Source organism: Mixophyes fleayi, chromosome 1 (genome assembly GCF_038048845.1).
Source record: "Mixophyes fleayi isolate aMixFle1 chromosome 1, aMixFle1.hap1, whole genome shotgun sequence".
Taxonomy (NCBI): Eukaryota; Metazoa; Chordata; class Amphibia; order Anura; family Limnodynastidae; genus Mixophyes; species Mixophyes fleayi.
This window is the reverse complement of record NC_134402.1, coordinates 425668068-425686236: the sequence shown is the minus strand read 5'-3', so window position 1 is coordinate 425686236 and position 18169 is coordinate 425668068. Positions and strand designations below refer to the sequence as shown.

Below are 18169 nucleotides of genomic sequence, written 5' to 3'. Positions count from 1 at the left end.
CTGTTATACCAGGACATCAGTCTTTCCTGCTCCACTTTAAACCGTTAAGTTTCTTATCATTTTCATTTTGGTATGCATACAACATTGGTATTATTAATTATTCTCGCGTTCACCAAAATTACTACTCTATTAGGCGCCCTCTCCTCTCCATTTTATTTCTAAATGCTTTACTGTTTACATCAGCTATGTTGTATAATTGGTAGCAGCATTCTCCTCTTTATCATCAATGAACTGGAGTTCTAATTACAGCTTCACTGAAATATGTTAGTCTAGTAGCTGTAATTTGAAAGCTGCTAATTGTGGCTACTATTCTACATATTATGGAAATACTAGGAGGAGTCTGATTGGCCAGGAGATGATGCCAGAATGTAAGGTCATTATGACTTAAAATAAGAAAGACTTGAACTGAGACTCTCAATTTAATTTTTCACAATACAATTGTACAGATCAATTAAAAGTCAATTATATGTAGAGAAGTTGGTAAACCAGACAGAGGATATTACTTATCTCATCCATGTGTCAGTCATATGCATAAGAGGAAAATCTGGTAGCAATTTTAAGTGATATGTACACAGGAAATCAGAATATTAAGAGACCTGTGGTTGGTTAGATCTTTATGGCGTTTAACAGTCTGTTTGTTGTTTATTTAAAAACATTCCTTTGATAGGAGGAATTAAAACGGTTTACTAGAAAGTGATGCATCTGTTAGGTCTTGTATATGCCATATAAACCTAAGAACCTAAGAAATCACTTACATTAGAAATCACAGTCACCATCTAAATATTGTTTATTATTTCCCTCTCTGATGGCTATTTAGTGCCAATGCCCCATTTATCTGTTCAAAGTTGAGCGTGTTCGAACTTCAAAGTGTGTGAGCGTGTAAGCCTATTATTTTCAAATGTATGGTGTTTTATTTATGGTTATGGGCAGCACAGACAGTAACTATTGTCCAGAATGTTAAGTGGCCTTATGTCTGTTTTATGATAAATACACATTTGCTTTGTATAATATTGCGTTAGGTCGATGGCAAAATAATGTACATATTTATTACAACAGTAACTAGGGGCCTGATTCATTAAGGATCTTAACTTGAGAAACTTCTTATTTCAGTCTCCTGGACAAAACCATGTTACAATGCAAGGGGTGCAAATTAGTATTCTGTTTTGCACATAAGTTAAATACTGACTGTTTTTTCGTGTAGCACACAAATACTTGATAGCTTATTTGTACACTGAGATTGAAAGTTGATATTTGTGTGCTACATGAAAAAACAGTCAGTATTTAACTTATGTGCAAAACAGAAAACTAATTTGCACCCCTTGCACTGTAACATGGTTATGTCCAGGAGATTGAAATAAGAAGTTTCTTAAGTTAAGATCCTTAATGAATCAGGCCCTAGAACTTTAAATAAACCGTCACATTTTGCATAAGGAGTCTTGCCATATAGCTACAAGCTACAAGCACAGACTTGCCAAGGTGAACATTTGGGATTGTCATTAACATGTTAGTGCTCGCCAAAGTAAGGGGTAGAATTAGTGTAGCGTGCTTCTTTTGGCACTGAATGCTGTGAATATAATGTGTTACATTACTGAAACACTGCTAAATAATCATGCTGTTAGGCACAAATTACATGTAGTGCAGTGCGCATGGTAAAAGGAGAATTGAAGTGAATACTTAACATGCATGTTAAGGTGAAAAGGATTTATGGTGTAAAAAGTAAATAAAAAAATTGTATAGTATTGAAAAATAGCACATTTCTGCCTATATGCAGAGCCGCACACATCTCGAGATCTGCATCAGCAGCATATGCTGCATACTCCGGAGTGTTGTCAGATTTTCAGATGATTCTTGTGTGGATTTACATGGCAGAAAAACAACTGACTGATGACAGCTGTTTGTTTATGAGTGGTCATCAATTGATTGCACTGATTAAACCCCACATATAATATGTCATCTATTTCATGAATATTTACACTAACTATGACAAAAGCCCCCCCCCCTCCTTTATGTACTCTGATGACTCCATCTATAGGGGTGGGGGCCAGGGGTGGCGTTAGTGTATACAGACATCTACAGTGTATAGTACAACCAGTCCTATCTGTAACCTCCATTGTCTCATACTGTTTATGTAACCCAGGATACAGGCTGTTGTAAAATACTGCTTTGTATTTGCACGTACCTGAACATTAAAGATGTGTTCAAAGCATCTTTCTTCTGTGCTTATGTCCACATTTTTCGCTATAAATCGGTCACCACTTTCCTTAAACTGTCCTCTAGATTTCACTCTAGATGACACAAGATCAGCATCTAATGTCGCATTGTAATTGATGGCAACTGCGTGGAATAGAGAAATATAGTTACATTACATTGTACTGTTAGGGGCTCACGTAGAAATGGATGTATGTGTTTTTTTTGCATAAAATGCACATTTCTATACTGCTCCTTACACTGTTTAACACTGTTAATCCAACACCCACCACACACGGTTGGACGGTAAAAGGCTCCCCAGTGCTTTCAGTGCGGGTTTGTTATTTCCGAGGTGAAGGGGGTTCCTGTTTGTTTTGGCTTGCTGGGATTGTGTCACATTATAACAGGGGGACCCCATTCTGTGGGTTTCCCTGTTACACTGTGACCATCTGGGCTACGGTGGTCTTGAGGGGACCCCATATTGTTGGTCCTCTCACAATAAATGCAACCAGCCCAGACTATGAGTGCTGGCTCTTAGATCACTTTGGGGGGGGGGGGGGGGACCTTTTGTTTTTTATTCCCCATTATAACGCCAGTCATCATCATCATCAAGTTAATGACTTTATAACTAAATTTCTTGTTGATTTTTAAGTGAAATAACATTTTTAATTAATCAGTAAAGATTTTTTATTCCGAAGACGAGTCAAGATTTATATTTGTCATTAAAATAATAATAATAATGATAATAATAATAATAATAATAATAATAATAATAATAATAATAATAATACAATATACAGTTATTCACCTATTTTCTTGGAGTTTGCAGGTCTGAAGTGAGCACTGAAGCAGATTTTTACAGTTATCTCACTATTCTTATTTGTGAGTATTATTTTATCTGGAGTAAATGAAGCTTTCACAGACACATCTGCAATACCCTGTGACCTGATTGGGAGACAAATTGATATTTTTATATATAAAACAATGAGACATAAGTAATACAATTTCAGTATACAACCATAGCTGAGAACCCTTGACCTGGATAACTGGACAGTAAATTAATATTTTAGTGGTAGGTATGAGATTGTTGTGACAAAAATGATCTGTTCCCACATTAGTAGTTTACACTACGTTCGACTCCCTGTTACCACAATGCCCCCAGTTTACTATGATTGACGCGTTCAGTTATCATAGAGCTCCCATAATTATGAAATGAAAAACCAGGACACCAATGTGATTTGCCATAAAATCCATCACATACTTTGTTTGAGTTACTAGTACATCAAGGTTCTCAACACAGAAATGTGAGGATTTGATGATAGTAGTTCTGGGACGTTTCTGTTCTACTAAAAATATTGGCGCCAAGTACTAATTTTACTGGCACAACTCTTTTGCTGATGCTGATGTCACAGATGAAAACAGTCCTATCTCCACTGGTCACATAAGCACACAAAGGTGATCCACTCCTGTGTGTAGAGTCCATCAACTAGTAAAAGACCAGGGGGTAAACGTATCAAGCTGCGAGTTCCAGCGAGTTTGAAAAGTGGAGATGTTGCTATAGCAACCAATCAAATTCTAGCTATAATTTTGTAGAATGTTCTAAATAAATGATAACTAGAACCTGATTGGTTGCTATAGGCAACATCTCCACTTTTTAAACCCGCCAGAAATAGGCAGCTTGATACATTTACCTCCTGGACTCATTTTAAGGCTGAAAATGAAACTCTAACCATAATCATGGTAGACTTAACCAAGCCAAGTCTCTGCTGGTACCTATTTCACATCCCCTAGAAGCAGTGCCTGCAGAACCAGTGAAAAAATTCAAGCCAATATATGAACTTGTCTGAACTACATATAACAAATATGTAACGCTTGGGAAGCTAATGTTGGCTCCCTGCCAGACTCAATTGTATAGCCCAATATGTGGCTTAATGTCAAACTTTGTTCTTTATCCATCCCTTAGATTGTACGCTCCTCTGAGCAGGGCCATCTCTCCTCCTGTTTCCACCACTTCTAACTCTGCTCTCCAGCTACTTAGCCCTCCTCCTCGAGGGTCCTCCACCCCACGTCCACTCTCGCTCCCTCCTCCCCCCTGGGGGTCTCACTGTCTTCCTCGCCCTTCTTCTTGGGCCCCGTCATTTGCGGATCCTCCCTCCCCCTTCCCCGCCCTCTCTAGCTGTGCATTGAGCGTACTGAGTTGCTGTGTTTACTGTACTGTGCTGTCTCCCATTGTATTGTGATTTTGTTTGTCTCTGTACGGCGCTGCGGATGCCTTGTGGCGCCTTATAAATAAATATTAATAATAATAATAATAATCCCAGTTATAGAAACCACATATAAAATATCGCTTTACAATAAAATGCACAGGTACAATCCTTCTCACCCTTCAATACATTTTAGGAAGTGTGGCAATCTGGGAAATATGCACCATACTTGGTGGCACTGTGCTTAATTCTCCTTTTGTCCTCTGATCCATAGTATACAAGTTTCGGTATCTGATCACCTCCCTTCTTAAATCCCAGGACCTCCTATTTGTTTTGACAGACTATAGCAACACATTGGTGTAAACCAAACTATCCTTTTGTTTCCCTCTTTTTTAAGCTGAGTGACGTGTCTACACCTGTTGGTGACTAACTCTGAAATACAAGACAGGGCTTATTAATCTTTTATAGTCTTGGCCCATGGGTACGACAACATAAAATCAGTTTTCCTTTAGGCCAATAGTTTATTACTCTGAACGAAAAATAAAGGCACATAATAATGTGCTTTGCATATTTGTTGTCTAAGTCCTTTCTAAACCACACCTTTATAGGTATATGTAGTCTTTCATTGTAAAGATATCAGTATATGGACCTACAGTATAAACTTGTACCGTCCAGAATATCAGTTTTTCTTATTAAGCAGTGATCATTTTTTTCTTTACTTGTTGTGCTACTATGTACAATAAAAGTTTAATGAAAACTATAGATATCTGCAAAACTACTGCATATAATTTATTCTGTAGAACATTTTAGGCTTTAGAATTAAGTATTATGTTTGATCTGGGGTTAAGCCTTCCACTCGACCCCGTCAAAGAAACAGTAGACTTAAATACATTTGAAACAATGTCAGTTCTGCTGCATGGGCAGCACGGTGGCGTAGTGGTAGTACCTCTGCCTCACAGCACTGGGGTCATGAGCTCAATTCCCGACCATGGCCTTATCTGTGTGGAGTTTGTATGTTCTCCCTGTGTTTGCGTGGGTTTCCTTCGGGTGCTCCGGTTTCCTCCCACACTCCAAAAACATACTAGTAGGTCAATTGGCTGCTATCAAAATTGACCCTAGTCTCTACCTGTCTGCCTGTCTGTGAGTGTGTGTCTATATTAGGGAATTTAGACTGTAAGCTCCAATGGGGCAGGGACAGATGTGAGTGAGTTCTCTGTACAGCGCTGCAGAATCAGTGGCGCTATATAAATAAATGGTGATGATGATGATGATACTTCCATGACTGTGCAGAGCTTCAGATAGAAGCCCCGCTGGAGAAATCTATTTTTTGCAGTAAGAGTCTGCAATGTTGGTCAGTTAGCACTCACACTGCTGACAACCTACACTGCCCGCTAATCTCTTTAGAGTAAGTATATAAATCGGATGACAAAGACAGTCTTGATACAGTTACGAAATAACTGTGAATAGCACAATTCAAGATTAATTCAAGAGCAATATAATTTAAAACATAGTCTTGCCTAGGATACATAAAATAATATATAATATATAAGCACTGTAAAGTCTGGTTGCAATAACTTAATTTCAACAGAAAAGATTGGGGTCATTGAGACGTCATTTGACACTGATTTCTAATTATCCCATGATTTATAATATATTGCCATACTTTTACATGCATATAATATTAATCTTTTTTTTTTTGCTTTTCTTGTTATCCTAATTTTAACTTTTTAATATTATCAATAGAATACTCACCAAAACTGAATAACTTTTTCATAGGCACCAACGGTAATGTCAGTGATGGTATCTCCATTTAAATCTGCATGTCCATTCATTGATCTCCCAAAAAACTGCAGGGGTGGAGTGAACAAGGAACCAAGTATTTTCTGCATTTGGAAAGAACAAAAAACATGTATTAATTGAATAACTATATAATCACAATAATTTTTGCTGGACAGTGGCATGAGCAGGGCCAGGGTCCTTTTTAGAAATGGGAAAAATTAGCATTTGTCCTGAGCTCATGGTACAAGGGGAGTAACCCTTCGAGTCCATAATAATGGAGTTTGGATATAAAAGGTCGTAAAGAAAGTTCTATCTCAGGAAGACAAGAGAGCCCTTGTTTGAAATAGGTGAATTTTCTCTTTCAATAACGTGCTGATGTAGAGCTGCCAAATCATGGGGAATGATATACAGTATAATGCTTGCCAAGCAAAATTTCGAACAATGAATCACCCTTTGCAGTGTTAACTGCAGTTTAAATTTTTTTAAGTTGTTCCAGCCCTATAAATCAATTCAATGACACGCATGACCCATGGCTTATCAGTTTATGCTCATAAGTTATTATTTGCCAAGTAAATAAATATTGCCATGTACTGTATAGTTTTAGTCAAAAGCAGAAGTAATACAACTTACAGCACTTACATTGTAAACGGTTTATAGATATGGTATTTAAATAGAGAACATGATATATGTAACAAAATCTTTTAACACACACATAAACTATAATTAAACATTAATATATGGGTTATTGAACTAAGTGTTTTGCTGAGCTACATAAAAGGCCTGAAAATACTTGATAAATCTACCATGAAATCTATTTCATCCCTTGATGAAACTGGTAGGTCTAATGCTGTAATGGGTGGTGAGACTACTCTATCTTGAATAACTTTATCATTGGGAACTTTAGTGGTCTGAGTGATTGGCTTACCGTCTCCTAATATAGATAATAAAAATGTTCTCTGAATTGAATTGAAGGGGATACCTAAAATGTTCAGCATTGCTGTTTCAACTTTTTGACCTGTAACAGCAGCCTTATAGTAGCCCCTTTACAAATTGCAATGGATGCAGAGTGGTGCAATGGAGTACCCAATGTTCTACCCAGCACATATTTAGGTACATGCATACTCTCCTCTCAGAAGATGCTTCCACAAGCCAGAAGTTCACCTAAAGACGCAGTCTGCAAAAGTGTAAACTATAGATTGGCAAATGGATTCGGCCTATTTTGAGATTCTGCTGAATTTCAGAGATCAACGAGTCACGTTGCAAATTTCACCAAATAATTTATGCTCCTCTGGAGAATCAGACCAAATTTGGTTCACTTAATGAAAAGACCTCAAGAGGGGGGTTTGCCATTGCCATGCAATGCATTGCTTGCTATGATAACTGATGTATTTTTACAACACACTGTCTGTCAAAAAAAACACCTTATTTTTCTTCAACCGATCATAATTTGCTATTTAAATGGTTACTGGTATCTCAGCCGGTGTGAATAAATAAACACACTATTTTTCTGCACTTTTCACTATCCCTAGCAAGTCTAACTATGCTCTCTAATTGAAACCCTGTTTCTTTTATATATTGTCAGTGACTTTAGAGAATGATGACATGTGTGAAGAAAAGGGCCCCTTCCCCCTTAACCCAAATCTGTGGTTTTGTAGATATGAGTTCTATACATGAAATGGTGTCCTGGCTGGTCTATGACAGACATTCAAATGATAAATGAATATTTAATTCCCCCTTTATCAAATTACGACACAGAGATGTATTTATTCATTCATATCATTCTGCGCTTTGGAGGGCTAAATATTGTGTCCTAGCAGTGGCAAAAAGTGTCTCTGAAATTAAAGAAAAGAGTTACTGACTAGTTGCCACTTTGAGGACAACCAGGGCTGCTGTGATGTGACAGTCATTGTCAGAGAATTAGCCTCATTCTATACTCAAATGCGGCAAGATGAGTGTAACAAGGTTGGCTTATACTTAACAGCCAAGTGCTGAGGCTGCTATGGAAATGCAGGGTGAAGCAGCTGTCAGCCATACCAGAGAGTCTGTGAGGAGAAGAGCGAGAGGCAGGAAGGAGAAAGCTGGCAGAAAGAGGTGCTGGGAGTGTGAGGAGTGTCACAACAACAAGAAAAGGGGTGAGGTGTGTGTAGAAAGCAGAGTCTGCCAAAATGACCGAGTGTATAGAGGAAGAGAAGGATACCCAAGCTATGGGTGTGGATTTGCACAGAAAGATCTTGTAGCTGGATCACTGCAGAAAATCCACTATCAAGTCGCCTAAGCAGCCTGAGGGAGATTACACAGCAAAGCAAGTCTATGTGCGGAGAGGGAGACTGCATCTTTTAGCGAATTGTGTGTGAGCATAGAGGGACAGCTAGCAGGATCAGGCTTGCAGTTAGTCCACGACCCAACAGTGGCTAAGACCCTCATCTTCAAAGGAGAGAAATAAGTAACAAAAATACAGCAAACACTGTAACACTATTACTGCTGCCCATAAATCAGAGAATGTGTTACCTGTCAGAGATATAATGAAAGTTGCCAACATTTCAACAAGTGCTCCAATGTTAATTAGTTAACCTTACAAACTATTTAATATTGGCAGGATAGTTATTATTGTTTAGTTATATTTTCACACTGTGTGTGGGTGCGTTGTGGGAGAGTTTGGGGCGCCAGTGAATGTATGTGTGGCGGACATTTTGTTGTTTAGTTATTACTGTACTGTTGCCTTTGATTAATATCTTATCCGCTGTCACATTTATCCTGTTCATAATTTCCCCATATTATATCCGCCTCTCCCATTTATTTCCCCCAAAATAAACACCCAATTGATTGTTTGCAAACACAGTGTGCGGTACATTATTATGTAGAGGGTTAGTGTGGTCGAGTACAAGGGGCTTCTCGAGTCAACCTATGGTGGATTCACTCACTGTCCGCATCCCACCATACTGTGTAGGAGACTCGGGTGGAGGTATTGAAGCTAGAGGGAACATTTCACCACCCCTTTTGGTGTGCTAGGGAAAGGGGTACTATATGATGAAAATATCTGCACTATATGATACATGTGACTCAAGATAGAGCCATAGAACTGTAAGAGAATGGACGGATGTTTGAGTCTTTTGTACTGAACTTTAAGTGAAGCCCAATAAGTGTAATGATCACACTTTCTCAAGCTGATGTGCACAGCGCCACCAAAAGGATTTCTCAATGCTCTTTGGCTGTTTTGTGCTACTTAATTGAGGCCTATTTAACGCAATATGGGGAATGTCCGTGATATATACCTATTTTCATATTGTTGGCCCTTTTCTTTCTTCCATGAAGTACCAACTGCTGAAAAACTGGACTGCATTGCTTTTGGCTTGGAAATAATAATAATAAAAAAATCCCTTTTGTGTCATCCCCTCTACATGGAGACCAGGGTTGGTTAGCTTGTAAATCTTTTGCTTCTGGTTGCCTAGCAACCAGGTGTGTTAGATTTGTTCCCTAATTGTATATATGAAAATACCCTATTAAAAAGCTGCTTTCATTTTCGCTTGCAAAACCAATCAAAAATTGGTGCAAATAATTAAATGCTCATCAAACATTGGTAGTAATCTCTCACATCAGTGGAATGCATTCAGCCAGTGGGCCACCAAGTCATAGGAAGAAAATGCTAAACCTGAGATTGCATTGGGTTTAGGAACAAGTATTATGTAGTCTTGGCGAACAGCATGGGAGCAAGTAGTGCCATAAAGTCTGCTCCCGCTGTACACTACTAATAGGTCCTAGGTGTTACCCAAGCCACTGTGGCTTCATGACCAGTAGGTGAGTAAGAACCTGCTCCCCTCACTTCAACCACCTATAGTCTACATGTCAATCACTATATGGCAAAATGGAAAGTGTACAACATTATCGCTTTTTATAACAAAATATTTTTTCAGACAAATGAACATACATTGAACCAATGTACTGAAAAATAACAATTACCTGGGAATACTTGGTTCTAATGGTGTTTTTATACCCATTGTAAATATAAACCGCTCCGCTATTCTGGTTCTCTAAAGGTGCTCCAACAATTACATCATTAAAACCGTCCAAATCAATATCCGAAAGTGCGGCTATGGTTGCTCCAAACCTGGTATTCTCCAAATTATTAGGGCCTTCCAAATGTTCATGCTGATTTAAAATTCCCTTTTCCAAAAAAGAAAATAATAATAACACATTAATAAGTTATTTCTGCTATTTTGTCAATTCAGTTTTTAAAACATTTCACTTATCAGAAATCATAGTTTAATTTTATTTGTGTCTCCTAGTGAGGGAGAGATATATTGATGAGGTACCATAGACTCTAGTTTAGATTACAAGGATATTAGAAGTCACCAAGCAATCCTGTGACTTTATAAAGGGATCGTTTAAAAATGTTCTGGAGAATAATCTTGCAGGCACCTTTTATAATATTCCCTCTCTCTAAATTTTGCAATGGAAATGACACCCGGGAAGAACAATATAATGCAATTAGATTGTAAATATAAAATATATTTTACCCCATTGATAGAAAACATATAGACTTGTCCTTGCTCTTTCTTGTGCTCATTCATGAACATGGGCGCTCCCACTAGCAGAACGTCTGTGACAGAATCCTTGTCCACATCTACAGAACACAGAACACTGCCGAAATAGGAACCAATCTGCAAGCCAAAATCAGACAATAAGATAAACAGCATCAGCTAATATTAAAGAATGACAGGGAAATTGGTACTGCTATTTTTTAATCCCCACAAAACACCTTCCACCCATTTCTGAATATCACTTCTAGATCCAGCACCTTAAACAGGACACTGTTCCTTTTTTTTAATAATACATTTTTTAGGCATTACAGGTCAGTAATTGCAGCAGCTGAAACCACTCAGCAAAAATGAGGCATGATGTTGGCATCATGGGAGTTCCCTCCTGAATGATCGTGCTTTCTGCTAGCAGATGCAACCAGAAGGGACGTAAGCCAGCCGGGATGATCACTCTTGTCCAACTGGACTCACTGACAGCAGGGTCACATGACCATGGATGACAGCGTGAGCCTACTGTCAGTCAGGGATTACGCAGCTGTAGAGGGCACTAACTTTATACTTTGTCAAGTAACCCACTCCTATTCTAGAGAAGCGACTTCTGGGGGAATATCAGTTGGGCAAGTGCTAAGGCCAAATTGTTGTCTATGTTATGCTCTGAACAAATAATGGACAAATTATTGACCCAAATAGCTGTAATGTAATTGACAGATAATCAGAATTATATACTCCTGAAGAGAAGTATGATATTTCCATACTTTCCCTCTGAAGTTTTGTCATAGAGAAGGAACGTAGTAAAGTGGGTAGAATGAAGAAATCTATTAAATTAAAAATATTTCGGGTTAGACTAAACGTATTATTCCCTCTCGTCAAACAGTGTATCTGCATATAGGCATTTTAAACACTGTGTCACATATCTGCACTGAAGGACACGTTGCCTTTGATGGGGAATCCTGGCACGACCAACCCACAGAGTGTACCGCTTGCCCCTACCTGTTTTTCCCCTGGCATTCAGCATGGGATTACTTTCCCCTAGCCTCACATACCTGTTCTCCTTTCTGAATCTGAAGAATTGCCACATTCCCCTGGTCGGTAATTCTGTACACCACAACTTGACCAGTGTAGTTAGCTCTTGGGGCTCCCGCAACAAAATTCAGAGCGTTCACCATGTTGAGAGTGGCTACAGAATATCCTACAAAGTAGAGGTGAAACTGTCATTTCCAAGCCTATCACACTATAATGCACATGGAAGACAATTACTTTACAATATCTGGTTTTAATATGACCAACTGAAAGCAGATGTAGATGAGTTTCTACCTAGAGATGTTGAAAGAAATGAATGCAACATAATTTAGCACCCAGTGATCAACAGGCCAAAGGCTCCATCTAAAAAATGACGCCTTTTTTCCATTAGCCTGGAAACTGACTAGGAGTCCAGATCCATAGATCACCCTGGGGCACATGGACCTCCTGCTAAGTGACTGATCCTAGTAGCATAGGGGTATATATAAAATTATACATGAATGATATAAAAAAGTAGAAAATCGATAGGTCGGAATTTGGAGAACCCCGACCATTTACATTTAACCTCGAAGGATTGCAGCACAGGCCAACATATCATATTACTGCCCATGAGTAATTAACCTTAGCCTGCTGTTGACTGAAGTGGCTTATTATGAGGGGTTTCTAGATTTCAATGATTATTTTGGGGGGGGGGGGGAATTTAAAGTTTATTATTAGAGTTTATTACTGTTCTGTTATTCTTGTGTTTTTGGTTGAGATATGCTATTGTAATGCCTTGCTTTATTTTGTTAACTAAGAAGTTATAAGATCTATACAGGTTATTCTTAATAGTCGCCAGGTCGGTTGTTAATAAATCAGAGATAGGAGTGGAAGAAACGCCTGAGTTAAATGATTAACGTATGCATGTATAATTGTATCATACTGACCATGTGTAGCCAACAGTGTCATTGTTCCACCAGTAGCAGGGATCAGAGTTAGTGGCACTCTCTCCACAGGGGATCAACAGTCTTCAACTAGCCGGGGAGGACACCTAGGGAATAGGTGTCATCACCTGTCCACCTATCATAGCCTTACTGGCACCCCTAGACTGCCCTCATTATCTCCACCAATAGAATATTGGAATAATGGAATATTGAGGGGAATATAAATCTTGGGATGGGGGTAATTGGGTTGTGTTCGTGGCCTGGTAACCAGGAACTGCGCTTCTGCCCCAGGTATAATCTATGGCTGTGACTCATTAGGACTCCATGGCTCTATGACTCTGCGTATCTGCCAAAAGATGTGTAATCAGATGTGCAAAGGCACAAGCTGACGAGAAAATGGCCCAGTCAGTAGGTAAAGGGGGCAAAACTGGTTTTAGGTATATAAGTGAAAGGAGAAAAACAAAAATATGAATAATAAGACTAAAGACAGAGAGTGAGAGTCTTGTTGAGGGAGACAAGGAAATAGCAGATCATATTAATAATTATTTTTGTTCAGCATTCACTACAGAAAGAGTTGGAAGTATATTCATAGAAATAAGGTAGATACAAGTAAATTTACAGAGGAAAAAGCCCTAAAAGAACTCTCAAAACTGAGAGTGGATAAATCAATATGGCCAGATGGGAAACATCCAAGGACACTAAAAGAGCTAAATGAGGTGCTGGTAACACCATTAACAGAATTATTCAACCAGTCACTAGCTACAGGAGTAATTCCAGATGACTGAGAGAAAAGCAAACGTAGTTCCACTGCACAAAAGTGGAAGCAAGGAAGAGGCAAGCAACTACTGATCAGTGAGCATTATATCTGTAGTAGGGAAAATCATGGAAGTTGAACAACTCAAATCCAGTAACTTACAGGTTCACAAACAGCATGGATTTACTGGGGGGGGGGGGGGGGATCATGTCAAACAAATCTTATTGACTTTTTTGACTGGGTGACTAAAGTAATAGATCAAGGAGGGGCCGTAGATGTAGCTTATCTAGACTTTACTAAGGATTTTGACACTATCCCACATCGCAGACTGTTAAATAAATTCAAAAGCTTGGGATTGGATTCTAAGATGGTTGTATGGATAAGATCTTAGTTGCAGGATAGAAAACAGAGAGTTGTAGCAAATGTAGTAAATGGAGTGCACTCTCAGGAGGGAAAGGTTACCAATGGAGAACCCCAAGGATCTGTACTTGGACCAGTGCATTTTAATATCTTTATTGGTGACATTGCATGTAGTATTGAAGGGTGCAGATGACAGAAAGATATGCAACAGGGTAGACACTCCAGGAGGGGTAAAACAAATGACTGATGATCTAGGTAGACTAGAGGAATGTTCAAGAGCCTGGCAACTACAGTTTAATGTCAAAAAATGGAAAATCATGCCCAAAAGCTAAATATAGTATTAATGGCACTTTAATGGAAATTACTGAGGAAAGGGATCTAGGAGTCTTAAAGGCAGGTAAGCAATGTAACAAAGCAATGAGGAAGGCAAGTCAGATGTTTGGTTACATAGGGAGAGGAATCAGTAGCAGAAAGAAAGAAGTAATGATGCCACTGTATAGGTCATTGGTACGGCCTCATCTAGAATACTGTGTTCAGTTCTGGAGTCCATATCTCCAGAAGGATATAAATATATTCGAGACTGTACAAAGAAGGGCAACTAAAATGGTGCATGGCCTACAGCACAAAACTTACCCAGAAAAACTAAAAGATCTTTATATGTATAATTTGTGGGCAGAGAATGGAAAGGGGGGACATGATAGAAACCTTTAAATATGTCAAGGGTTTTAACAAGGTGCAGGAGGGAAACATTCTTCAAAGAAAGAGAAGTACTAGAACACGAGGACATGCACTGACACTGGAGATAAGTAGGTTCAGAGGACATTTAAGAAAAAATTACTTCACAGAAAGGGTAGTGGGTAAGCGGAATAGCCTCCCATCAGAGGTGGTAGAGGCTAATACAGTAGAACAATTTAAACATGCCTGGAATAGACGTAATGATATCCTAACAAAGAACTAAAGATCAAATAGGGTTGGAGGTTACCATAGGATAAAAATTGGGCAGAATAGATGGGCCAAGTGGTTGTTATGTGTCATCAAAAGCTATGTTTCTATGTCTCTAAGGAGGTGGAGGCATGGGAGATCTTGGTATAGGTAGCTGGGTCATAGAAGAATGGATGAGGAGAAAATGTCAGGCAGGTTACTCCTGATCTAACACACCCAATAAATAAATTGTCTGCTCTTACAGTATCCACCATTGGATGCTTGTTGCAGAAGTGCATATACAGCACTAGATGTACACCAGGTAGCATTACAAACCATAGAACTCAGATTAAAAATAAAATCAATAAGAATTAAAAAAATAGTTCACAACCTTTAATACAACTTTTAATTCAGCACTAAGATGTACCCATATACTAAATAATAGGTAACATTATAATATTGCCTTGGAAAACTGTCCACTTACCTAGATAAGAACTTTGGTTTCGATCATGAAGAACATTTTCAAATGCATTATAAGGGAAAATAGCAAACTGCTTTGTGTTTTGATGCACTATGGTGCCACTCCAATCATAAGCACCAACTGCTCCCAACATTAGTGATCCCTATGGGATAGAATGACAGTATATTATTATAGACAATGATATCACTCTCCTTCATAACCTCCCCTCGCTTAGCACAAAGCATGTTCTCTGCACAAACATTAAAAACTGCTAATTGCATTATATGTCACCGTTGCAATGCCAAATCTGTTTCTTCATTTGTGATGTCATGCACAAGCAGGCCTATAAGGTATGCATCAAGGTGGCACAGCGATTAGCTGCTTCACAACATTGGCGTCATGGGTCTGTTTCAACCTGGGCCTTATATGTGTGGAGTTTGCATGTTCTCTGCATATTTACGTGGGTTTCCTCCTGGTGTTCCGGTTTCCTCCCACACTCCAAAGACATACTGATAGGTTAGTTGGCTTTTGATGAATTTAACCCTAGCGTGTGTTTGTGTATTTTTGAGTGCAGTGTCGGACTGAGGCATGAGGAGCCCACAGGGGGAATGCAATGATATGGGTCCACCAAAAGGAGTGTAGCCAGTCACCAGAGATACATAACCAAACCAATAGAGGAGGGGTGGTAAGCCCTCGAAGGGCAGTTAGCACCATAGTGTGGTATATGAAGAATAAAGTATGTATTTAAACAGTACACAGTCTGGGCCTGCCCCTTAGATTGGGCAGAACAATCACCAAAATTCCGGGATTGTCCCACCAGAATGAGAACATTTGGCAGACTGTCCTGCTCTCGCCTACCTGTTCTTGCAGCTTTCACTACCTATTGCTTCTGCTGGTGTCTTAAGCTCAGTTGCTGCTTATGAGAATTCTGGAATGTTGGGGCCCTGTTTGGAAATGGAGATAGGAATAAAATATAGAATCCCTAGGAATTAGTGAACATTCTAGGCTCTCCAACAAGCCTAGACATTAAATGAACAGCATTTACATTTATAAAATCAATCCCCCCAACATTAAATTAATAGTATTTACATTTAAGAAATACACCTAATTTCCTCCAATCAACCTTGATATTAAATTATTAGCATACACATTTAATAAACAGACCTATTTTCCTCCAAACAGCCCCAATATTAAATGAGTAGCGTTCCCATTTAATAAATAAACCTATTTGCCTTCTCCAAACAGCTCCAGCAATAAATTAAAAGCATTTACGTTTAATAAATATAACCATTAACCAAAACCATAACCGACATTAAATAATTCATATCCACATCCAAATTACTGTCCCATCCCAGTAATAAATTAAGAGTATTTATATTTAATAAACATACCTATTTCCTGCAACCATCACTGCCATTAAAGAATTCATATTCACATTTAATAAGTGGATCTCATTTTCCCCAAACAGTCCCACAATAAATTATTAGCCACCAAATCAACCCAGCTTTAAATTAAAGGTCCCATCAATGTACCCCCATCACCCCATAAATAAAATAGCACCCATTAAATAATTAGCGCCTACCTACACTCCACCATTTAAATTAATAGACTACATTCTACCCAGATTATATTAAGACTCACTTCCATCACACATTATATTAAGACCCCCCCTTCCCTCACACATTATATTAAGACACCCTGGCAATTTTTAGCCCGTGGGGCAAGAGTCAACTCGGCAGCCTATTTTAAAGAAAATAAAATGCAGGTGGCCCAGTGACCCACCCCATGGTAGCTCACTATGGGACTGGCCCAGGGGGCAGATGCCCCCCTGCCCTCCAGCCCAGCCTGCCCCTGCTCCCTCCCCTCACACTTACCTCTTCCATCTGCGCTGTGTAAGAGAGGCAGACTCCAGCTCTGCACACATTGGGTGGTGCCTGTCATGTGGTGCGAGTCCCATGTGACACCTGGAAGGTTGCTTACCCTGGAGAAGGGGCCAGCCACCAACAACCACACTGTGCCCCCGCTGACACCTGGTCCTGAAAGAGGGGGGGCCTCGGCACATGCCCCCCCCCCTTAATCCAGCTCTGATTCCATCACCCCTCTTTAAATTAATAGGCACCACTGCTAGATAGACCCCACCAATAAATTAATATCTCCCACCCACTAGTAAATTATTAGCCCCCATCCTCATCATTAAGTTAATAGTTCATACCCCCACCTATATTACATTAAAGTCACCCCCCTCCCCACACTTATTTAGAATTTGCCACATTCTTGGATATAAGATTTTCAAAAGAGTTAATGCACATGAAATAAACAGTAACAAGCGGTTCACATGGGATGCTCTGGCATAAAGCGTTCCTAACTTACCTCTGTAAATTAAACTGGAAGTGAAGAACAGCAGGGCTGGGTAGGTAAGTGCACTTCATGCAGGTATCTGAGCTCCGATAAATTCCCTGGCTCTAGCGGGACAGTCATTTGCTTGATGCTTCTCTACACCAGTGGAGCTTTGTAGTCGGCAGGCTTCTGTATGCATTGCAATGTCATTAGTTGATGTGCACACAGGTTAAACATTGCTGTATTGGGTTGAGCTTTAGCCCTGTAGATTGGGTGATCTGGGCCCAGGCTGGTCTGTATAATGCACTGTATGGGGATGGGTGGCCCCTGTGGATTGCGATGTATGGACTTGGTGGGCCCCGTTGACTGCAGTCTAGGCCCAGGTTGACCTGCAGATTGCATACTCCACCCCCCTAGAATAGGGCGGGGTCCTCGGGCAGCAGGGCCCACCGGGGATTACCCCAGCACTCCGGCACACCATTCTGACTCTGTCCGTGTGGTAAGAAATAGTGGGCAGCACAGTGGCCTAGTAGTTAGCACTTCTGCCTCACAGCGCTGGGGTCACGAGTTCGATTTCCGACCATGGCCTTATTTGTGTGGAGTTTGTATGTTCTCCCTGTGTTCGCGTGGGTTTCCTCCGGGTGCTCCGGTTTCCTCCCACACTCCAAAAACATACTGGTAGGTTAATT

The 18169-nt window shown here is 39.6% G+C and overlaps 1 protein-coding gene across 1 annotated transcript in view; it reads right to left on the bottom strand.

The window, feature by feature from the left end:
• Nucleotides 1–18169, bottom strand: part of ITGA2 (integrin subunit alpha 2) — a 117248-nt gene that overhangs the window by 27981 nt on the left and 71098 nt on the right. The window contains exons 11-17 of the mRNA XM_075183960.1: nt 15168–15306; nt 11749–11894; nt 10685–10828; nt 10128–10331; nt 6144–6274; nt 2996–3132; nt 2180–2334 (exon numbers count right to left, since the gene is read on the bottom strand). Coding sequence (XP_075040061.1) covers nt 2180–2334; nt 2996–3132; nt 6144–6274; nt 10128–10331; nt 10685–10828; nt 11749–11894; nt 15168–15306 — 1056 coding nt within the window. The remainder of the gene's footprint in view (nt 1–2179; nt 2335–2995; nt 3133–6143; nt 6275–10127; nt 10332–10684; nt 10829–11748; nt 11895–15167; nt 15307–18169) is intronic.